Source organism: Culex quinquefasciatus, chromosome 2, assembly GCF_015732765.1.
Source record: "Culex quinquefasciatus strain JHB chromosome 2, VPISU_Cqui_1.0_pri_paternal, whole genome shotgun sequence".
In the NCBI taxonomy this organism is placed as follows: Eukaryota; Metazoa; Arthropoda; class Insecta; order Diptera; family Culicidae; genus Culex; species Culex quinquefasciatus.
Window position 1 is genome coordinate 11,590,118 of NC_051862.1, and position 24,917 is coordinate 11,615,034.

Sequence of the window (24,917 nt, forward strand, 5' to 3'; positions counted from 1 at the left end):
TTTAGGCCTAATAAGCGGTCGTGTTTGAATGATGCTGGATAATCTGGATTGTTCCATGAAATTCACTAAAACCAAGTACACCAACGAGTATAGTAACTTTGGTAAACATTTCTGTTTATTTTCACTTTTATCAAAAGTTATGCTATTCCTTTTACAAGCATTTAAAAAAATATTTCAAAAATCCATTCTAATCAGTCGAGTGCATTGGGCCACGCCCATTTTTCAATTTTTAGCTTAGTTCTTTTTTTCTTCCTGCGCTCTTTTGGGTCTGCTTAGAGCTGCCAAAATTGATGAAACTTCATTCGAACACTCACGAAAAGTAGCATTTATAGCGAAAGTTTCCTGGCAGCACTTGCTCACTCCAACAGGCGCTGCACCAGCATGTTGGTGGTGTTGGTGGCCACCCTTTGTTCTTTATTTGCCTTCGCTCCTCGCTCGGCTTTCTTTAGCCTTCGATTGGAATGGGTAGTCAAAATTGAAACGTCAAAAGACTTGGCGCGTTTGTTTTTTTGATGGTGCTTGCTTATTATTTACATGTTTCGGGATTATTTTTCAAGTGAGTGACTAACTAATGTGCAAAAGAACATGTTGCCGGATTTGGAAGCAATTTTATATTTTAAGCGCTTTGAAATCGTTAACGCAAGTGAAAAGATATTGATGGCGACTTTCGTTAAGCAGTTAACCTCTGATCTTGCGTGTGGATGTGTGTGCCACCAAAACGATGAGAAATGGTCTCGCAAAATAGAAATTATGATCAAAAGTGCATTAAATTTGATCTTTTTTGCCAGTAAGTGGCATGAATTTGCGTGCTTACTCGAGGCGGTGCTGTTGCTGGTAAGTTTATAGCCTGAAAAGTATTTTTGGAGCTTCATATGACGAAGATAGGGTATATTTCCCCTAGTTTGTTATAATCGAATTACGATTTTTTTTTCGTTGCGTTATTTTTTATCAAGATTAATGACCCCAAGCTATTCTAAAAAGATTTAGAATTTTCAGATCCAAGATGGCTGCTAAAATGGTGGGGATTAAAAATTGAGAAAATGCATTTTTTTATTTGGTTATTTAACAGGGAATAAACCAATTAATTTTCACTAAAATGGGTTCCCAGAACTCGAATTTGATGTTAAAAGTTAGAAAATGAAGACATGTAAAAACAGTTATTGTTGTTCATGATTGGATTATCGAAAGTCTCATACAAGCCTTCGGATAATCATAACTTCGGATAATCGAGTCTGGACTGTATTATGACTTTTTTCTTAAACTCAAGCTGCCATTCAACTCATTTTTACAATATTTTTCAGATAATTTGGTATTTCTAGACAGAATAGAGCTCTGAAGTTAGAGATTGACTTTGGTACGAGGTTATCTGAATTAAATTTCACTAAAAGTCAACAAAAACACAAACACAATTGCACATATTTTGTTAACCCACTTTGGAGAAAATGTTGTTCTATTTTCTTTTTATTGTTGATGTTCTCAACCCTCTAAACCCACCGCGCATTCTGGAAACAGGATCCACCACGTGACACATCGCGCGAGATATTGCCTCCAGATCGTACGATAACGCGCCGCTCACCAACACCAGAACGCCCAAGAAATCGCGTGCTCGTTTTAATTTCGTTAGCCCTTTTTGCTTCATTCTCTCCGGTTCTTTCTCGAAGAAGTCCTTTCGGCTGTTGTTCCTCCACACACACACACATGGTGCTACCGTTTGCTTTGCCGTGCGTTTGGAATTCAACCGGAACCCTCAAAGAAAACAACGACCACAACGTGGCGAGTTACATCGAACTTGATACGAAAGTGTGAGTACGCATCGCGGATGGATACATGATCAGTCCTTTCCACGAGTTTGCTCCCTGTCTGTCTACCAGTAGCAATGATGATCGTCAACCGCTTCTTCGTGTGTATTAGTATGCTTGGCGCGGTGGAGTCCCCACGTGGAACGGTTAGGAGGACGTGAGGACGCGGAAGGGCAGGAGCAAAACATATTATGCTGACACATGACGTCGTCGTCGTCGTCGTCGTCGTTGAACGTCGAGAATTATGCCAGCAAAAAGCAAAGGGACACCCGTTCACTCGAAGGCACTCGACTGGAACGAGTCGAGTCGAGCCTGTGTGTGGTGTATTAGAAGCGCCGCTTTTGCCAGGTCTTGCCACCGCCACTTCCGCGTGTGAGAGAGTGTGCTTCCAACGGGCTGTGTGGATCCTGGTTCGCTCACCTGTCGATGTTGCAATCCATTGGGTTCGGTGGGGTCAAGTGGGCTTTCATGTTTGTTAAATCTTAAATCTACGAAAAATCTTACTCAAGCAACTTCCACAGAAAGATGATCAAAAGTCGACCTTAGTAAGGTTAGTTGTGGTTTAGCTTATTTTACCTCATGCCACCCCGGCAAGGACACCTCCAACCCCATTTCCCGCCCAGAAGCATGTGTGTGGTTTCCCGGCCGGCACTCCTCCTGGCGTCCAGATGCTTGGGTGCAATTCAGGGTGCAGGGCGTTCGTGACTGCGCCCTGTAGCTGGCAAAGGGGTCGTCGCTAGGTGTGTGTGTAGGTTGGCAATATTAATAACTCCAGCATGTGTGGGACCTGAAGTGGTTGGTGCTTTAATTAGCTGTGTTGTTTTTAGTCCATAGTTTACGAGCCAATATGGTTCCAACAACATGTGACGAAGAATGAATGGAGATGGGCCCATTGAAGGATCTTGTTGACCGTCACAAGTCGTTACATTTGAATAATTCGACCATTCCAATTATATAGCGCTAAGATCTTAAGATTGATCCAATTTTAATGTGGGCCCTTGAGAGCCCTATCAGATTTGGCGCCTTCGGTTAACGCTTAAGTGGTTGGTCGGAATGTTTGTCCACTAAGACCGACTAGTGGCGCGGATTTCTTAGGAAAACCCTAATTGGCAGAACTCATCCGCTCCATTTAATTAGCATGCAAATATATTCCAAACGTTGACGATGTCGCCAGATCAGACACCGACTCCGGAACGCGAAAAACTTTGTCGGAAATCGAGCAACTTGCTATGCTTAGGACATTCAGCGATTACGTATCATTCCCGAACAACTGCACGAGCGCATCCTCGGACAAATCGCACGCAAGATTTATGCCACTCCGTTAGAAGTGACAGCCGTGTTGACAGCGCCGGCAAAGTCCCGAAATTAATCTTACTTATTCGCGAATCGTACGCCCGAAAAAACATGACGGTTTTTTGCCGAGTCTCACACGAAACCCTCGACTCTGCGCGGATGACAACTAGGAGAAGCGATGAGAAATTGGCCGTCGCCGAAACCGAAAAAATCAAAACTTGATGTTGGAAATTTATGTTTTTTTTTTTTTGCATGTCTCGATGAACATTGGAGTGTGAAAAACGTGCAGATTTTGAACAGACGGAATTTGGAGAGTACGGTGATTAACTAGCAATTATCTGTGGGTTTCATGTTTCAAAAGCAAATGTTTTTCGTCGACGAAGAGAATCTCTCTGACACTCTCAGAACAACATCATCAAGTAAGCGAATTTTCTTTTCTCTTTTCTTCATCATTCCTCATCCCAACCCCTCTCTCGCGTTCTTTCGTTGTAGTTTTTGGAGAAAACAAAAGAATCTTCAGCGAGTGTTCGTGAACGAGGAAAGGAGAAGGAGTGATAGAAATAGAATGCTCAGACTGACGGTATTCACGAGATAAAAGAAGAAATCTCACAAGCTACAGTGACGCTCGCTAAGCCCTCTGATATATTGGTGCAAGAATCATCAAATGATAGTTTTTTTTTCTATCATTCGTTTACAACACTGCTAAGTGCTATCCGGTTCGATTGCTTTCACAATTGTTCACCTTCGTGTAAACATTTCTCATTTCAACCGTACTGTCTGAACATCACCTGTTACCAAAAGTGATTTTGTCCCCACTCACCCCACCATATGTTTGCAAGCCCAGCTTGCGTTTCAACAACAAAATTAAAAACCAGAGCACCAAACATGAGCAGTTCTCTAGGATTTCGGTCATTCGATTTTTTTTGTATTTTTTAATCCGACTGAAACTTTTTTGGTGCCTTCGGTATGCCCAAAGAAGCCATTTTGCATCATTAGTTTGTCCATATAATTTTCCATACAAATTCGACAGCTGTCCATACAAAAATGATGTATGAAAATTCAAAAATCTGTATCTTTTGAAGGAATTTTTTGATCGATTTGGTGTCTTCGGCAAAGTTGTAGGTATGGATACGGACTACACTGGAAAAAAATAATACACGGTAAAAAAAATTTGGTGATTTTTTATTTAACTTTTATCACTAAAACTTGATTTACAAAAAACACTATTTTTAATTTTTTTATTTTTGATATGTTTTAGAAGGCATAAAATGCCAACTTTTCAGAAATTTCAGGTTGTGCAAAAATCACTGACCGAGTTATGATTTTTTAATCAATACTGATTTTTCAAAAATCGAAATTTTGGTCGTAAATTTTTCAACTTCATTTTTCGATGTAAAATCAAATTTGCAATCAAAAAGTACTTTACTGAAATTTTGATATAGTGCACCGTTTTCAAGTTATAGCCATATTTAAGTGACTTTTTTGAAAATAGTCGCAGTTTTTCATTTTTAAATTAGTGCACATGTTTGCCCAGTTTTGAAAAAAATATTTTTGAAAAGCTGAGAAAATTCTCTATATTTTGCTTATTTGGACTTTGTTGATACGACCTTTAGTTGCTGAGATATTGCAATGCAAAGGTTTAAAAACAGGAAAATTGATGTTTTCTAAGTTTCACCCAAACAACCCACCATTTTCTATCGTCAATATCTCAGCAACTAATGGTCCGATTTTCAATGTTAATATATGAAACATTTGTGAAATTTTCCGATCTCTTCGAAAAAAATATTTTTGGAATTTTCAAATCAAGACTAACATTTCACAAAGGCCAAACATTCAATATTACGCCCTTTTAAAATGTTTGTCTTGATTTGAAAATTCCAAAATATTTTTCGAAAAGATCGGAAAATTTCACAATTGTTTCATATATTAACACTGAAAATCGGACCATTAGTTGCTGAGATATTGACGATAGAAAATGGTGGGTTGTTTGGGTGAAACTTAGAAAACATCAATTTTCCTGTTTTTAAACCTTTGCATTGCAATATCTCAGCAACTAAAGGTCGTATCAACATAGTCCGAATAAGCAAAATATAGAGAATTTTCTCAGCTTTTCAAAAATATTTTTTCAAAACTGGGCAAACATGTGCACTAATTTAAAAATTAAAACTGCGACTATTTTCAAAAAGTCACTTAAATATGGCTATAACTTGAAAACGGTGCACTTTATCAAAATTTTAGTAGAGTACTTTTGATTGCAAATTTGATTTTACATCGAAAAATGAAGTTGAAAATTTTACGACCAAAATTTCGATTTTTGAAAAATCAGTATTGATTAAAAATTCATAACTCGGTCAGTGATTTTTGCACAACCTGGAAATTTCTGAAAAGTTGGCATTTTATGTCTTCTAAAACATATCAAAAATAAAAAAATAAAAATAGTGTTTTTGTAAATCAAGTTTTAGTGATAAAAGTTAAATAAAAAATCACCAAATTTTTTTACCGTGTATTATTTTTCCAGTGTAGTCCGTATCCATACCTACAACTTTGCCGAAGACACCAAATCGATCAAAAATTCCTTCAAAAGATACAGATTTTTGAATTTTCATACATCATTTTTGTATGGACAGCTGCCGAATTTGTATGGAAAATTATATGGACAAACTAATGATGCAAAATGGCTTCTTTGGGCATACCGAAGGCACCAAAAAAGTTTCAGCCGGATTAAAAAATACAAAAATTAAAATTGAAGAAAAAAGACCGATTTCGTAGAGAATTGCTCACATGCAAACATACGCTCCGAAATTTAATCATCCACGCTGCTGCCAGGTTGGTGGATTTAAAGTTGTGATTGCGTGCCCGCTGATTTCGGGTGGCTTTTAATTTATCGAACAACTTTTTGGCTTCTCAGGTGGGTTAAGGTGCAACCGCGCTTTGCTGATCGCTATCGAAGTCGAAAAATTTGCGTGCCACGCTGATGACAGTTGCGAGCGCTCGGTTTACCGTTTTATTATCGAAGAGGTAATTTGCTAAATTGTCTCGTAGACAGTTGGTATTAAGTTTCGCAGGTTGGTTGGGCATCGATCGCCATGCCATACCTTAACTTTTTTTTCGATAAAATCGTTCGGTTAGCAAATAAGCGATTATCATAACCATTGGGGTGAGGTTTGAAATTAAAAAGTAAAACAGTCCCGACTCGATTATCTGAAGTCTTTGGAAAAAATCTCATTTTTAATAAATGGATCTTCGAATAATCGAATCACAAAAAAATACCTTGTCGACGTTGTCGTGATATATTGTCGCACGTTGCTTTTTGATGTTCAGAGAAAAACGCGTTTTGATGTTTGACCTTGAATAAACAAAAGCAAGAGCACGAAATGTTAACAAAAACAAACACGCAAAGTTTGGTTGAATTTGGCTGTCGAATTTCAAATGTTCACAGTAGTCGGGCCAGTTGTTGCACTTGCGGCAGTTTTCAGGATGTGTCACGTTAGCACGACAAGATTCAAACTTCTTTCATCATAGGAAAAGTGACAACAATTCACGGAGTTTTTTTTCGGTTTTTATTGAATAACTCAGAATTGAAATCGAATTTTTGAGGATTTGTGAAGGTCAAAAGATAAGGCATCAAAATTGCGTTCAAAACTCAATTTGGCCCAAAATGCACGTGCGACAAGATAGCACCACAACGACAATGTGTTGTCTTATTTTCACGTGTGCTCTGAAGTGATCTGAAAATATTTAATTCAAAATGGTGGTAAATATGGCGACTTCGACGATTTTCAAATATTTTTTAAAGTCGCAGAACTTCATTTTTATAATAAAAAGAAGAAAATTTAAAAACATATTTTTCATGGTTTGATTATAAGAAAATTCTGAAATCCGAATTACAAATAATCAAAACTTCCGGTAATCAAGTCAAGACTGTATTTGTTTTTACGCTCGTTTTTACATAAATGAAGGCTTTAGAACTCTTGAAATTTATGAAAATTTTAGGGTTTTAAGTTTGACTTGATTTATGTAACGTTTGCCAATGTTTAAAAAATGATCTTTTTCTGCAGTGAAAAAGAATGTTGAAGCTCTAGAAATAACAAAATTCTTGTATAAAACTACCCTTCTCTCCAATCATTAAACCTAAACTATCTGTTCATATCTTTAAAAAAGAAGGTTGAATATCTTTGATATATTGAAATTTATTGAAATTAAGGGTGAATCTCTAAGAATTTCATGATTTTCGCAAAATTTTACCATTTATTTCAAATATTATAAAATAGAAGGGCAAATCTCTATGAATTGCACAGTTCTCGATAAAATTTTCCTTATTTCACACAGCAAATCTGGGGAATGGTTAATTCTGGGGTATGGAATTCTGGGTAATAGTCCATTCTGGCGAAAGGTTTTCTAGGGAATGGCATTCTGGTGAATGGATAGAACCTTGTTTTTTTTTTACTTTTTTACTTCTAATATCAATGACATCGCTCTACGACCCAATTTCTCGCTTACTTTTTCAAAAGGTCCTATGTACATAGGAAACCCATGGCGCATTGGTGGTTTTGAAAAAGTAATCTAGATTTATTCAAAATGATTTTTTCTTCGAGGACTTCGGATCATTGAGTCTGAACTGTATACCTTAAAAACGTGGTGCTAGTTTGAAGTAGTTTATCATAACGAAAACATATATTTTATATTACTTTTTGTTCAAGTAAATGCATAAAATAACACTTAAAAAATAACAAGAAAATTTTCAAACGAAAACACAAAAGTTTTCTTACAACGAAATTTTCTAAATATTAACTTTAGAAGGGAGAAGAGGGTAAAAGTTTACACTTAAAAAATAGAAATTTCGTATTTTATTAGACTTTTTTTATTCTATTAAGGTTATCCGTTCCACCTGTCTACTCAACCTCCCCCTGATTAGCACTTGTTTTAGGGTCAATTAGGGTTCACCACGCATTCTGGAGTGGCCTCGATTGCGGATGCATTTTTCCCACCAAGCCAAGCCCTTCGACGGGGCAACGTGCCACCAAAACCCAGAAACATCATCATCGCCGGGGAGCCAAAGACGTCGTCGTCGTCGTCGGAGAGCATTGTTGCATCACGCGATTCCTTCGTTTACTTTTCCGCACCAGGCTCATCAATGCGTCTCAATTAACATTCCTTTCCTCTTTTCTCTTGCTCTGCTTCTGTCTGTCGGCAAATGCTGCTCTGAGCAGCAGCCTGCCAGCATAAATGATGAGTGAGAACCGCGCCGCAGAACGCACACACTAAAATTCGCACACTTTCGCACACACATGGAAATGAGGTAGTTTTCTTCTTTAGTTTTTTTAGTTTTCAGCCAATGTCGTTATCGTCTCAAACATGCTATTTTTCTGCGTGTCTTGCAAATATGTTTGCTGCTGCTCTCTCTCTATTACAATGCGCACAAACACATACTCACACACACACACACACAAACACTCTCGTTCTGGAGGCTTGTTTCTTGCTAAACAATCATAAATTATGTCTTGCCGAAACGCAACGGTTGTGCAAAGGAATCTGCACAAGCCTTTGATCCTCACCAAGACATCAAACCACACTCGCGCACACATGGCGCGTTGGCTGGTGAGAGTGAACGCGAAAAAGGAAGAAATCGCAAATCGCGAATCGCGAAACGAAACGAAGGTAGCAAACACGCGAAAAATGTGCAGAAGCAGCAACACAGGCAAATCAAAAGAATCTCGTGTAAAACGACGACGTTAGGAAAAATCGGGGAAGGGGAAAGGGAAAAGAAAACCTTCGGCAAGTTCTTTACGCTAATTATACGTTCCGGCGCGGAAGGCCTTGTTGTGTCAGAGTGTGAGAGTGAGCGAGGTCTGGAAATCGAACAGGGAGAAGGGATGGGCGATTTCTTTTTCCTCCTTGTTTTAGGCTCAAGTCAGGATTAATGACACTTGCAGGAGGCCAAGCGAGATTTAAATTTTGAACCAGATTAGAGCACGGAAAAGTTCGTTCCGGGAAGGAAGCGCATCTTGAGTAGGGTAGTACTACATTGTAACGAATTTGTTAAAATGTTTTGCTTTTTAAAGCTCTTTTAAAATTTGAATACAATCCATCCTCGATTATCCGAAGGCCTCGGAAAAATTTCACTTCGGATAATCGAAACTTCGGATATTGGAAACACCAAAAAAAATTTTTTTTGGCTACGCTGAAGTGATTTAAGTTTTATTAATCCAAGATGGCAGCCAATATGGCGGCGACGAAATATTGAAAAAATGCATTTTATTGTTTAATAAGCAATCAACTATTCAAATTTGACTAAAATGGGTTCGTAGAACTCGAATTTGATGTTTAAAACAAGAAAAAGACAAAAAACGAAAAAAAAAATGTTCGTGATTCGATCATCCGAAGTTCTATACTGCCCCTGATCGCATAAATGTCCCATATGCATTTTCATCGATTTCGAATTATTGATCCAGTTTTGTTCAAAATTGTGTGCTCTTTCAAAAGAGCCTATAACATCCAGTACTTTGTTCTAGAAATCAGGAGGAAATCCAGTTGTTTCGCGAAAACTTAACTCGTAGCCTCATGTATTTTTTGCATATGGGACATTTATGCGAACATGGGCAGTATACAAACCTTCGGATAATCGAACTTTGAATAATCGAAACTTCGGATAATCGAGTCTGGACTGTATCAAAAAAAATTAGGAATTAAAAAAGTAATTTATGCGCAGTTCAATTTGAAATGTACATAAAACAACGAAAAATTTCAAATTGAGTTTTCTTCATTGGTTTATTTTATTCCTTACAATTTGAATCAAATCGGTATCCTAATTTATTGTTAGAAATTTTTATATACAGATTAAATCTTCTTCATATGTACACCCAAAACTGGCAGCGCTAGTCCGAGAGAATGATGGTCTCGAGTCGAGAGAATAGTGGTACCATTCACGGACGCAGAGAACACAGCTCGAGATTGGCGATAGAACTATTCTCTCGAGGTTCATTTGCAAAAAAAGTTCATCCGTCAAACAAAAAACCAAAAGTGTCGACAACGGGAATCGAACCAGAGACCTTTGACAAACCAATCCAATGACTTAGCTGCCTCGGCCACCACAGCTTGGTGATCATGGAGAAGTCAGAAGTCGATGTATGACACTTGTTGGAGATTTATTGATTCAACTAACGAATGAACTCATTTGTTATGATGGTGTGAGTTGGTACCATTATTCTATCGATTTTGGAACTGAGCCCTCAATAAATTTAGGGAGAACGATTATCTCGATTCTGAATTTTGGGTGTACAATTCTTGAAATTTTAAAATTTTAAAATCTTGAAATTTTCAAATCTCAAATTCTTATAATTTTTATAATTTATAAAAACCAATCAATATTTGGCCTTTTTTGCTTTATGCTGTTGCATTTTTTTGTTCAAAATTTATGGCACATCAATTGACAAAACCAAAGTTGGATTGTTTTTTGGAGTTCCGTCGTGAAAGTTATTACTTTTCCTGTCATTCTCGAGCGACGAAACGGCCTACTTCTAAATAACAGAATGGAAAATTAATACCTTTTACAACTTCACCGAAATGGGTGCTAAAAAGTTGAACTTTTCAGCTAGAATCGAAAAGTATTTTTTTCTATACACAGAAAAAAAATGATGGTAATACTCATCAGGAAATGATGACAGATTGTCAATTGTCAAAAAAATTGTTTAATTTTACCCAGAAAATGATGAATTTTCATCAGTTTTTGATGAATATTTATCAGGTTCACATTTGTATACATTTTTTATGTAATATTACTCAAAAAAGAGGAAATATTCAACCTACCAACTTTTCAACATTCCAAAATTCAACTTTTTTTTCTGTGTATATTTTTGTTTTGAATTGCAAGCAACCCGTTGCAAAACTTGATTTTTTCAGCATTCGTCGTACTTATCCAACTTGGTAATTCTCGTTGGACATGTACGACTCGTGCTGAAAAAATCTTTTTTTTCAACTTGTTGCATAAACTTCTATTTAGACGTTCGCAATCTACTGAAAACCATCCAACATGCATTTTTATGCATTAATAATCATTTTAACCATGATTGTAGCAGTTCAAAAATGTTTTGGATTTTTGCGAAATTGCGATGTTGAAGTACTGTACAATTAGTACCGCAGAGAGTTTTTACACTTTTTTCTGCATTTTACAACACTATTTTCATAGAGATGCAAACTATGGCTTGTAATTTCACTTAGTATTTTTTGCTGAGCTTTTCAGTGTGAAAAAATATCGAAAAGCTGGTAAAAAACGCACTTTTTAAAAACCTTTTAAACCTCACATTCGTGATCAAGGACTAAATATACCCAATAAAACAAAGTTTCAAGGAAATCGAAGAGGGGTCGGAGGTAATTTTTCCAATTGTGTGAGTTGGCAGAGAATGATCCAAATACAAATTTCGTTTAGAAAAAAACGACATCCTTTTTACAAAAAATTAACAATTTTTATTAAATTAACAGGCTGTTTGCATCGAAAAAAAAACACTCATAAATATGGATTAAATATGTCTTTTTTACCTCAACCAGAGCCTTTGTCAAAAACTGAAATAAAATTTGTTCTGCCCTAAATAAAGTTATGTTTGCCTGTCGTAATTTTATTTCATTTAAAATGAATTTCATAATCAAAAAAACCAAATTTAAAATTTCAAGTCATATTTTTTAATTTAAAAAAAAATTATCACAAAATGCTTTATATCATTACAGAACTGTTATGTTACTATCTGAAAAGTGAAAAATATCAACAAGTCTATAAACTTAATTTTTCGTCTTTTAATCTGAATACACCAAATTTAAAGTAAAAAAAGTAAATATTTATGCATTTATAAACGTTGTACAACTTATTCTGAGTAGTATACAAAAGATTTTACAAGTTTATTCAATGTTCCTCTTAATCTTTTCGGAAATTGTTGAAGGAGAAAAATATTTAATATTTAATTTTTTTTTAAAACCGGCGTCTAGATTCTGGATGCGAGTATTTTTTTAAGTATATCTTTTAACTGAAATTTTACAACTTTTTGACATTTTATCCAATGTTCACTCACCTGGACCGGGCGCCAGCAGCAGCAGCAGCAGGATGGTCGTCAGATGGGCCAGCGTCGTCAGCGTAGTCAGCGCCAGCGTTGGACGTGGTCGTCGTGGTGCTGGCGTAGTTGTCGTTGTTGTTGTTGTTGCTGCTGCCGGGACACATCCCCAGGATGTATCGCTGTTCCAGAGATGCTTGTTCATGGCAGAGCTACACGAGTCGCGGCTGCCGGTGCCTCAGCCGGTCGGGCTCCTTACGATAGAAATCCTTCTTCACGTAGAGCACCATCACAGTTCAACCGCGCCAGGGCAGGTTTGTTTTGTTTTCTTCTCTTGGCCTTGTTTTGTTGTTGTTTTTTTTTTTTGTTGGTTAGTTTTCTTCCTTTACTTCTTCTTCTTGTTATTTTTTTTCGTTGTCAAAAAAGTTTGTTTTTGTTTTTTTCACAAATTCTAGTTTTTCCTTTTTATACTATTTATGTAGTTTAGGCTAATTAGTAAGTTGTAACTCGCTACGAACACGATTAATGTAACCCTACCAACATCAAACTGCGTCAAACATTAGCTAACTAAGCACTGGCTAAACACTGTGAGTAATTTGGTGAGTAAAACGTGTTGTTTATAACTTCTCCTAGACAACTTTTGCAGCGGTGTTTGCTGTATACAAATCTCTTGTGTGCAGGTGTGTTTGTGTGAAAACGGGCCCAATTTGTCACAAACTGTCTCCAAAAAGCACTTATCCAATTATCACTCGGATTGAACTCGAATCGACTCGAAAAAAAAAACACTCAAAAATCAAGTTTATTCTTATGTAATTAACGTCCCACTGCGGCACACACCAAGAAGAGAGAGTTGCTTCTGCTCCTTTCCGTTGTTTTTTTTTTATTTTCTGGTATTTCTTTGCTATTCTGCTCGGTATGTACACTATACGATTACACTACACACAGGATGACATGAACAGAACGAAAAAAAAAATCACAAGGAAATAACAAGAGTATATAAAAACTTTGCACAACTACACACGTAAATTGATTTTCCTGCGCTTTCCTGGCGTGAAGTTTTCCTTTTCCAAAAAACCGCACACAATTCGCTCTCTAGTACAAGCTGGAGGTTCACCTCGACGATTACCTAATTTCCACTAACCCTCGGAACAGCTGCGGCTGCTGCCGCTGTCCGGATTTTCCGGAAAATCCGTCCCACCTCCGGAATTGTCCCACGGCACGTTGCGCGAAGATCCGCACGAACACCTTCTTCTTAGCGCTGCTCTACACCAACCAGTTCTAGACCAGCGGTAGACACTTGGAACACACTCTTGAACTCAGAACAACCGTGTGGTACAAATACAGAGCTCCTCCGGCGCGACCGGCGAAAAGACGATCCTTCCGTCCTGGCGGTTCCGTTCGGTGTGAGTTCGGTGCTGCGAACCGACTCCTCAACGGCAGTGGGGTCCGCTTTTCCTTCCACACACTCTCTCGCGCTCTCTCGAGATTTCCCTCTCGCGAGTTGCTCACGCTCTCACTCTCTTGCGTTGATCCGCGGCTGTTCTTCTTCCGATGTTGAACTCTACACCGTAGCCTTTGAGCTTCTTCCTTCACTGCGGTTCGACGTCGTCTGTGCCTTCTGCTTCAGGTTCTGTCGGTGAAAAGTCGCCGGAAAAACTCGCTCTCTCTGCTTTGCGTGCTCACTCTCTCTCTCTCTCTCTCTCTCTTCTGAGAGCACGAGGTTCTACACCAGGAAGAAGGAATTTTCACTTTCCTCCCCCTCCTGGACTCCACACTGCTTTCCGTCCAAGAGTCTGCCACTATACTTCTTTGACATTCGTCCAGTGACTGTCACTCGCTGTTCCGTATCTGATTTCCTTTTTTTCTAATTGAATTAAACCTTTCGTACTCTCGCTCCTGCGTGAGCGTTCCCTGTACTCTAGTACGAAACTTCGGAACTTCGCCAACACAGATTCACCGGAATTTCCCCCCACCGTTCACCTCTTATCAACACCTAGGTCAATCCATTTAACCCATTTTCCATCGCTCGTACACACACACACTCTGCTGCTGCTGTCTCTTCTTGACAGCTCCGCCGTGTTGCCGTCGCAGAATTCCGGGAAGACACACACTGCGGCTTCACCGCGCGACGGGGGTTTCCTCCGACGAAGACGACGAGCCTCTCAGCTGTCCTCCACCCAGAGAGGCAGGCCAGCACACGTGTCCGGGTGTTTGCTCGCGTGTGTGTGTGTGTGCCTGCTCGCAGAGCACCGGAGAAGAAAAATCAATTTAATCAGATGTCGCAATATCTTGATCACCCGTTGGAGGCAGGTCCCCCCAGAACACCAAACACTCAACAACGACGCGTAAAAACGAAAGCAGGGAGAAAGGTCCTGCGGGATTGAATGCAGTCCGAGCCTTCTCCCGAGAAGAAAAACACACACAACACAGATAGGCACGAACTGCAACGGCGCGGTGTGTGCAGGACCACACGAAGAACGTTTGAACTTGACGAGTTTAGCGCTGCGACTGTGAGACTGCTGCTGGCTGGTAAAATTCGATATCGAACCACCACCGAAACGACACCACCAGAAGTCTCCACGCGGTACTACGCGACGACGACGACGATACGCTGTGTTGAGGAGCGCGCGCGAGGAGTACGCGACAACTTCGGGCAGAACAGAGCGCGAAAAAGGAGACGATTTGGAGGAGTAAGTTCTCGCGCGATGTTGCGAGGTAGCATAGATGTATTGCACCGATTAGTTGGTGGTCACGCGTGAAACAGAGAGTGGACAATGTTGCACAAATATGGGACGATGTGAAAGAGGAGTTTGAGGAACTTGCTTAAATTACGGATCACTGAGGAGAATCGACCTTTTAGCATTCCATCATTATAAATCCATCCCTTAAACGTATTGTGCAAGAACGGCTTTGAAATTTTAAATGAGATTTAACCCGTACAAACTACGGTCTTTGGTTATAGTTATTTTTGGGTACCTCAGCAATTTTTTTTTTTATTTTCAAAAACCTCATGAGCTTATTGTTTGTGTTCCAGCAAACTACTTTGCCAGAGAGTATGAAAAGGTTCGTCCTCATAAAGAAATATAACAGATTTTTTACCATTCAAAGCCTCGATTATTTAAAGAATCGATTAAAGAAAGTTTCAAAAGTGAGCAGTTCTCTAGAATTTTGCTAAAAATACTGCTTTTATTTTTTTTTGTGTTTTTTTGATTTAAATGAAAGTTTGTCCACCGATTCCTTATTTCCAAAGAGCCATACAAATTTGGGGATGTCCGTAGAAATGTGAAAGGCAAATATTCGAAAATTTGAATCTAATTTTCTGATCGATTTGGTGTCGCCTAAATATTTAATTGGTGATTTTTTAAAATATCCCAAATTCACCTAAAAGCATTACATGATTGGATTTAAAAATGAATTTAAGATCAACAAAGTGACTACAAATCCCATTTTCAAATTCCCGACTTTTTCCCATTTTTCCAAAACTTCAAATAATAGGCATTTCTTACCAAATGACTATAATAAAAAACATAAAAAAAATTATATCAACCATCGAAAAATATTTGTAAATAATGTTATTCAGAAAAAACAGCTATTGAAGATTTTAAGAAGAATAAAAACTCAACAATTTTTTTGATTCTTCAAAAATGGGAACTTAATATTGGTCCAGAGAGAAAACTTAAACAATCAGCCTTTAAACAGTAATTCAAATTTTCATGGTTAGAATTGAAAGAGAGTGTGTCAATCATGATTTATATTTTTGTCAAGAAATATAATTCTTTCAGAAAAATCAAAATATCGAGGAATTCATGTTAGTTGTTAATTGCTTTGTTTTTTTCATAAAGCTTTAAGTAAAGTATAAAAAAAATAAAAATTGAAATAACAAGCCTAGGTTTCAACATTTGGATGAGAAAAGTGTTTTAAAATGCATTTCACAGGCGTACATTTGCTTTCCAATCACTACTTTTGAAAATATCGAAATATAGACGGATTTTTTTTCGCAAAAAAAAAAAACATTTCGTGGGAATGTACTTTGGTATTTCATGAAAATTATGAATATTCAGGCCAACTTTGAAGGAGGGGGGGGGTGACATAAACTTTGAAAAAATATTTGCAACGGCCTAACTTCTTTTTTTAATATTGTCCAGCCTCGCCTATTTTAGGAATAAAAAAATATGAAAAACGTTTACAAAATTCTCTACAATACTCTTATTGTTGATCTTAAGCTTGCGAAAAAAAATACGAAAAATAATTTTCCCAAGTACATTCAGTTTTCCATCGATGGTATCTTTGAAATTATTGATCCAATTTTTACTCGTGTGAAATATTCTCAACTGTTTGAAAAAAATATATCTTATTTTTTAAATCACTTCTTTCATTTCAAAATGGCATTAATTGAGTTTATTTGTTTTATTCAATATTTTACCCCCAAAATTATAACCGCTATCATGGATTTCATCTTCCTAGATCACTTAGCATTTTGAGTGTCGTATTTGAATAGATTATAAATAAAAAAAATAATTCGATTAAATACCAGCAGTGAAATTTTGATGAGGAACTCAAATCAAGCCTGATTGTACTCGGTTTCTAATCAGTGAACTTTTCGATTTTCCGAAGTTTGATTGTTTGAAGGTTTTCCAGTTATCATACACCTTTCAAATAATCCAATCTCACAGCTGACAGCTGAAACTATTCTGCAAATTCCAGATAACAGGTTACTTTTCAACAAAACCCGCAGTGTTGGGAGATAACTGCAGAGCTTAGCTATTGTTAATCCCCTTCAGTTTTATGAAAAAGTTAAAATTAGCTTGTGAATTAGCAAAAAACTGTCAAAATGCTTATCCGCCCTTTTTTCGTGTTGCTCCAGATTTGTGAGGTTGTATTTGAAATCAACAAACCAAAAAAATAACATTATTTTAAAGTATTCAAATAAAACGTTATTCTTTGATCTTATCAGTTCTTCGAATAAATTGAAACAAAATGAGACCACATCAATTGATTTTAATTGGAAAATATATTAAAAAACAGTTCGTGTTACTTTTTGATTCAACATTAAATTGGTTTAGAGTTTATTATTTTTGAGACTTCACCATTGAAACCAAAATCTTTTACTATGAAATATTTTGCACTACAAGTGAATTTGACAAAATATTAACGGATTTGTATACAGTAAGCAATTAAACAACAATAACGCTACAGAAACTGCAAGACATGCAAAATGAGCATGCATCATGCGACAGATTTATATTGTATCAAGAGTCGCACGACAGATATCCGATGTGACACGGAGAGAGAATTTATGCTCGTGACATTATACAATTGGCCCTGTGTAGCGGTGCTGCGCGAGGGTGACTTGCATGCAAGTTGTTCCTGTTTTGGTGGGGTGAGAGGTAGTTAATGTTTGAATAATGAGAAATTTTATTGTTGGTATTAAATTTGTATTATCATCGTTGAATTTTGCAGATTGATCAAATAATTTTTGTGACAAAATTAAAATGTTTTAAATTGACTCAAATACATGATACACAAAACCTTATTAAATTTTCGCTGTCCGTCCTGTTCCAAATCCCTTCATCTTTCCAATACAAAACTGCACTTTTGCTTTATTGATTTACCATTCGGCCAAAGTCCCACGTGGGTCACAACCAAACCCGAGCACCATCGCTGAACGACGTTGTTTCGCAGCTTCTGCACGCTGGTCCTTGTTCTCCTTCCATATTTCACAAAACTCAGATATCTGTCCCGTAATCCGTTTTTAAATCGTGTGCCTTTGGCGAGCGAGCATGCACTTGCTTGCTTGCCGTACTTGCGCCAATAAAAAACGGGATATAGATTAAATTTCCAGACTTGCAGCCTCCGCCGGGCCGTTGTATCACGACCCGATACGGAACACGGTGCACCGGCCTTAAAAATAGAAACAGCAACCCCAGATGGTGCAACTTTCGATTTTTTTATTTCGTCTTCTTCTACCTTGTAAAAAAGGGCTTTTTCTCTATGCAGATCGACTCACCGACTTTGGCAGCCCGTCGAATTGGCGGCGTTGACAAATTGAGCTGGACGGAAAAGTTTTTCGCTCGCTGCTCGGGAAGCGCTTTACAGGACGTGCCAGGATGCGACGCGGCCCGCTGCAGGAAGAGTCACCTCCCGACGACCATTAGGTTGATGTATGGGGTCGTTCCGAGGTTGTGGCAGGCGGTTCACTTTTTACTCAATTATTGGAGCTGAATAATGGACAAGGATGCTGAGGTTAAGGAACTGTTGCTAAGTGCAAGCTGAAGGGGCAATTTATTACTAGTCGTCTTTTTTTGGGTTGAATTGATTCCGAAAGCTGAGTGATGTACCAATCCTTTCACTATTTTTCCTATTTTTTTATACTTCAAATTTAAACAGTTGATCCAAAATTCCATTATCACCGATGACCAAAAAAATCGGATCACAATATTTTTTTTTCTGTAGAAAAAGCGATACAATTGACCATTAGGGTGACAATAAAGAATCGACATCCATCTGACCCGATTCCTTAGGGAAAAAATAACTAACTTTGCCAATTTTGAGCCAAATCGGTTTAAAGGGCCGCTTTGGATCGTTACAGTTGGTAAAAACCCTTTTCATACGAAAACGTCCTTTTTAAATCACCAATAACTCGTCAGGATTAGCTTGGATCGTTTTGCGGTCTTCAATAGAGTTGTTTGTGATAAAATTTACATAAGAAATCCACACTTAATTATCCGATACATTTAACCCCACCTTTTAGTGGAATTTTGGATTCTTTTCCATTTCCGCATACATTTTTGTAAATTTTCCCATACAAACTTCAACGATCAATAGCGACCCTTGAACCTTAACCGATTTGTTTCAAAATTGGCACTGTTATTTATTTTTACCAAAGGAAGCAAGCTAAGGGATATTTCTTAAGATTGACCATTTATGTGTACAACATTGTGTTGCTTTTCATTTTCAAATAAGGCCGTTTTATTTGTTGAAGATTACGATTTTGATCATAGTCGAGAGGGGAGAAATATAAGAAAAATACTAAAATTGAAATAACAAGTTTTACTTTGGTAGTATAAATGAAAAAAGTGTTGAAACATTTTACACAGGTCATCATTTTTGAAATTTTAATCTTAACCGCAAACTCGAATGTGGTCAGAGTAAATGAACAAAATTAAATTTGAATATAAACTAGACAAATCGGTAAGTCAGTTAGAATGTAGAAAACAGCATTAAACACGGCGTGTTTTCTGGGCAACCTTAATGAGAAAAAAATAGTCATCGCTACTTTCAAATGTGTCTTATAGGAAATTTTCTCAGCTTTCCAATGCTTCTTAGAGCGAAATGATTCATCTGAGATATCTTTTTTGTTAGTTTTTTGTTCTAAATTCCTTTATTATTTATTGGATACCTTTAAATAACAGTTTGTGAAACTTTTCAAATGTTGTGATTTTTGTGACATTTACTTATCAAAAGGTGCAAAATAAGACAAGAAACAACTTTGTAGAAGGTTGCAAAACGCCAAAAAATTTTAAAATTTAGTTTAACCGAGTTTTTGAACATGTGGGATTTATTAAGAAATGAAAATCATAAATCGTACTAAAATATATTTTTAAAAGAACTAATAGATAATTACGTAATTTTTATGAACAACTATCACTCGTCTGCCCAGATTTATCTTGAATTAAGCTGATAAACCAATTTTTTTTGGCAAGTTTAAGATTTATAAGGGTATTAGATTTGTTTGAAAAAATATAATATTTCCTTTACCAAATATTTAATATGAGCATGGATACAAAACATTTTTTATACTTGAAATTGGACTACAAATTACTGTTGCAAGCTTCCGGAGAAATACTTTTCATAAGTATGATTTTTTTTTATTTTCTTGTATGAAATGATTAAGGTATCAACAATATTATAGAAGTCTTATGAATCTTATCTTTTTTAAACATTTGACAAAACCTTGACTTTTGTTCAACTAGTTTGAAATGAATGCTTCTGTGTTTTACTATTTAACGTGTGTTTAAATAAAAAAAAAGTTTGTGACGATGTTTTCAACATTTTGAGTTAAAACACACGAATTTTACTTTACTTTTAAATGCATTTTCAACAGAAAAACATTGTTTTTTTTTTTACTTTTCGTACATTTTCGATTTTAAATCGTGTTTTGTATCCATGTTCCTGTTTCATATTTGATTCTGGAAATATCATATTTATTCATAAAAATCCAGGTTATTAACCTTAACAATCTCAAATTTGCAAAAAAAAACTCGGTTGTATCATCTAAATCAGAGCAAACACGTGATATTTGTACACACCAATTATTTAATTATCTATTATTTCATGTTGAAACATATTTTATCAGTTTTATTGTTTTATTTTTTCTAAATAAATCACACATATTCAAAAACTCAATTAAAACATTATTTTCAAAATTTTTAGTGATTTGCAACTTTCTACAAAGTTGTTTCTTGTCTTATTTTGCACATTTGTATGAATAAATGACTCATAAAACACATAATATGACAAGTTTCCAGAACAATTATTGAAAAGTTTCCAATAAAAAATGAAGGAATTTAGAACAAAAAGCCTAAAAATTAGATATCTCAGGAATTTCTCGATGAATCATTTCGCTCTTAAAAGCATTGGTAAGTTGGGAACATTTCCTATAAGACACATTTGAAAGTAGCGATGACTATTTTTTTCCTGAAAAGTTTGTTCTAGAAAACACGCCGTGTAAACCTTGGTAAAAATGAGAAAATTGTTTACTTTTTTGATTTTATTTGCAATACATTTTATGATTAAACTTATTTTAGATTGGGATTATGTTAGAAAACCTTCAATAAAAAAAGTTTAACGAACAAGATTTACAAACATTTTTTTAAATGTAAAGGTCAAATACTGTTTATTTCCCGATGAATTGTAGGCCGTTTCGTCATTCAAGATAGGCAGGAAAGAAAATTATTTGTTTTAGTGTAGTATAGTAAAGAATAAAACAGTAAAAAAACAAAACCAATAAGAATTTTCAGTGTTGAAAATTGCTGCTACAATGAACTTAAATTTTCAGCACTGTTATTTTTCATGGTAACTTGTCATTTCTTTCAAAACGGAATAGCGAAAACAAATATTTCAGCAAATTATTTCAGAACAAATTATTCTTTAAATTGTAGAACTTTTGTTATAATTGTATCTTTTTATATCATTGCTCTTTTAGGAGTCGAAAAGTTTTACATCCTCAGGCAAATCCAGAAGACTCAAACGGAGCACATGCCCAGCCCAGAAGATCATTCAAGCTCGAAGGCACCTGGTGTCACGCTCGAAGGACCTCCACTTCTCGTCGTTGGAGGTTCAACCAAGTAACAGCCAACGAACCGTAGCAAAATCTCCATAACCATCAGCAGAAACAAAAAGAGGCAAAAGAAATGAAAAAAAGAAGTCACGTCGAATGTTTTGCCAACTGGGCCAAATTTCGGGCCCGAAAAGTCACGACCTCGACCAGCAAGGATCCCTGGAAAGGATGATTATTTCGCTTGAATCGATGAAAATTCGGGAGAAAAACAAAACCGTTCATGCACAGTCACATGTTCATCATCATTAGCTGCCGCTGCTCAGTAGGCAAATTAAATTCCATTGGGAACAGACTTTCACTGCTGACCGTCGTCACTGAAGGTCCTGCCTTCGACATTAGCCAATGGCAATGATGTGTGCGGTGCAATTTGAAGGAGGCTCGTTAGGGGCACGATTTACACGCAGGACACCACCCCCAATTATCCCCCAATGCGCTCTTCCAAGAAGGCGAAATACGAAGCAAGAAGACAAAATTCTCGACGCTCGATTACATGTGTCGCACATTACTGTCCCCGTTTGTAGGGGAGCTTGGTTTTTTCAGATATGTTTTAATCAAATTTCGTGACATGCTGCCTGTGTCGGGGCACGAACGCATGTCCGGACATCGTCCCAAGGGGCAGCCGGACAGTGCCAGGATTGAGATGTTACGGGATGTGGAGGAGAAAAGAGATTCTGGTCTCGCAAGAGCGAGCTAATTTGTTTACCTCCTTTATGCTTCGTTGACATGAGCAGAGTATGTAAGTTACGGGAACAAGGGGTTCACTTTGATTTTTGATAATCTGATTTGTTTTTAATAAAAGTAAAGTACCTTGAAAAAAATAAAGAGAAATTTCACAATAATATCTCTCGATCCACCTCCAAATCGCAGAGCAGATGTCACGAGGTTTCATCACTGGCCCCAAGAAGCTGTGAAAGAGAGAAGCATTAGCGTTGCATAATTTATTTACAACCTCTCTTATCCCTGTTGTATCCCACCCGTGATCGCAATACGGCTGCATCGGAAGCCTTGAAAGTGCTTATCCCTCAACAGCAGCTTGCCGTCGTCTTTTCCTCCCAAGGAAGAAGAGTTACACGAAGCAGTTAAGCATCATCTTCGACAGGAAGTGTGTGTGTGTGAGACTCTGTCTATCTCACATGGGACCATGATGGGCACGTGCGACCATTTGGCCATTTGACCCGTTGCCGGTGGTCCACATCAGGACGAGCAGCTCAACTTCCAGTCACGAACGTCGTCGTGGTGGCACGTGGCGCAGGACGGCACCTCAGTACCAATCGTCGAGCTACTTTGCAGCATTTTGCGCTCCGACTCCAACTCCAACACTCGCACCATGTGGTCGTCGAAGGTTTCACGGCGCGCGGTTATTGAAAATTTGAATACATCTCCAGTTTGTTATGAATATCTAATTGACGCGACTATCGGACTGCTCTGCTCCTCGAAAGAAGTGTCCGCGGGGCCGATTAGTCGAAAACGGGTTTCTTCAAAGTGACTCGCTCGTCGAAGCGACTTAAGCCTAGACGCGTATTTGTTTTGAAGAGGAAAACTGGTTACATTATGCGGGGCATCTTGGGTACGAGCTTGAACTGTATCACCTGCTTCGCGACGAGCGACCGAGAAATGCAGGCAGAAATCAAAACAGTAACGGCAGCCGAAAAAAATGTTTGGAAATCGTCGCCCTAATCACGTGGTAAATGTATGGCGCGATCAACGCCACAGTAGAGTCCGCAGGTCGACCGAGATGTGATCTCCCGATTGATGGTTATCGGTCAGTCCGGAGCTGACGAGCCGACAAATGTATTCAAATGTGGCCACTTGTATGGGCGGGGACATAAAATTCGGTAGTCTATCACCGGCGGTTTGGGTTTCGGTTTACCGAAACGATGTGGGAAACAATTTCGTGAATTTGGACGTCGTGACGTTGGCATAGCGCTCAATCAGGAGAAACTGGAACAGCAAATTCCATGATTCGGGTTTTATCAAAAATGAAAAGTTCTCTGAAGATTGGGCTAATTTTGTAGACATTCGCCCCGAATTCGTTTATATAACTTTTTATGACTGGGACGAATCAAGGCTAAAATCAGAATATGGACAACAGTTTTAAGAGTACTTTGAATCTTGAAATTTGGAAAACGATGCCTTATCCTTGTTATTCTGCACAGCAAAAAATCCGACGTCAAAATAAATACTTAATATTACACACTGCATGTACATTTTTTGAAAACACAAAAAAAAGTTGCACCCGACGGGATTCAAACATAGCACCAACAGTAAGTACTGGCGCCTTAGCCCACCGGCCATCAGTCCAAGTAAGGATAAACGCATATGTGAGCCTGACATTTCGGTTAAGTAGGTTTCCCATACTGGTAGGCTACATGTAGAGGGTGACGATTCTCGAGATTTTGAATTTCCCGGGAATCGAGAGTTGAATTTGGCCATTTCCCGGGAATTCCCGGGACCCGGGAATTTTTTTAGTGTGCCAATAGTGCTAACAATTTAAAAGGGAAAGGTCATGAATTTGTTTCTTTACAATGAATTCAGTTACAATTCATTCATACTTATTAAAAGAAACGTTTATTTAAGTAGTCTCATTATTTCAAGGAACTATTTCAACCTTTAGATTTTTTTCTAATCTGCAAATACAAGATCGTTTTTTGAGCTTTTGGGACTCAAAATTGTAGTTTAAAATGTTTACGAGTCTTAATTCGCACAGAGTGATTTTTCAAAATTTTCGCAAGCTTGTTGCATGAACTTGTTATTAGATTTTTGTGAAGTAAATAAAAAGCAAATATATTATTTCCCAGTATCGGGATTTTAGCAAAATGTTACATAACAACTCAAAACAACAATTGAAATTGATTTTTTCTTTTTTAAGGTCTGAACTGAAAAAAATCATTGAAAAAATATTTACATTTATCAGGAAAACCCGAATGTTCACAATTGGCGGACCTTAACAAAGGGCCATCTTTACAAATTGCCAGAGATTTCTCTTCCAAAATATATTCTAATATTGAGGTTGATGCGAAACATCACATGACTTATTGACATCAAAAATGAAATTGCTATGCTCGAGAGAGGATACGGAAATTGAACTTTTAGAAAAGGTTTTTTTTTCTATTACAAATAATAATAAAAAAGGCTTTATAATGATGTAACTGCTAAGTATGCTTTAAGATAAATTTTTGGGTTTATATTTTTTGGGCTTCTCTCAATTTAAGTAATTGGAACATTCGACAAGTTAACATCCAATGTTTTAAACCATTTCAAATTTTTCGAATGTTTTTCTAATTATTTTATGAAGTTTTGCTTCGATATTTATAAGTATACAATTTCCCGGGACTCTCGACCAAATTTCCCGGGAAACGAGAGGTCCAAAAATGGTCGATTTCCCGGGAAATTTTTCCCGGGAATTCCCGCTCGTCACCCTCTAGCTACATGTTTCAGGGTGTATAT

The 24,917-nt window shown here is 37.3% G+C and overlaps 1 protein-coding gene across 3 annotated transcripts in view; it reads right to left on the bottom strand.

Annotated features, from left to right (window-relative positions):
• LOC6045583 (protein NEL) overlaps positions 1-14,717 on the bottom strand; it is a 165,868-nt gene extending 151,151 nt beyond the window's left edge. For 2 of the 3 annotated variants that reach the window (XM_038258213.1, XM_038258212.1), the window contains exon 1: positions 12,152-14,716. In XM_038258213.1, the coding sequence (XP_038114141.1) occupies positions 12,152-12,335 (184 nt within the window). In that variant the 5' untranslated portion in view covers positions 12,336-14,716. Of the gene's footprint in view, positions 1-12,151 lie in introns of all 3 variants that reach the window. The other variant, XM_038258211.1, reaches the window with a different exon arrangement.
• Positions 14,718-24,917: the final 10,200 nt, after the last annotated feature.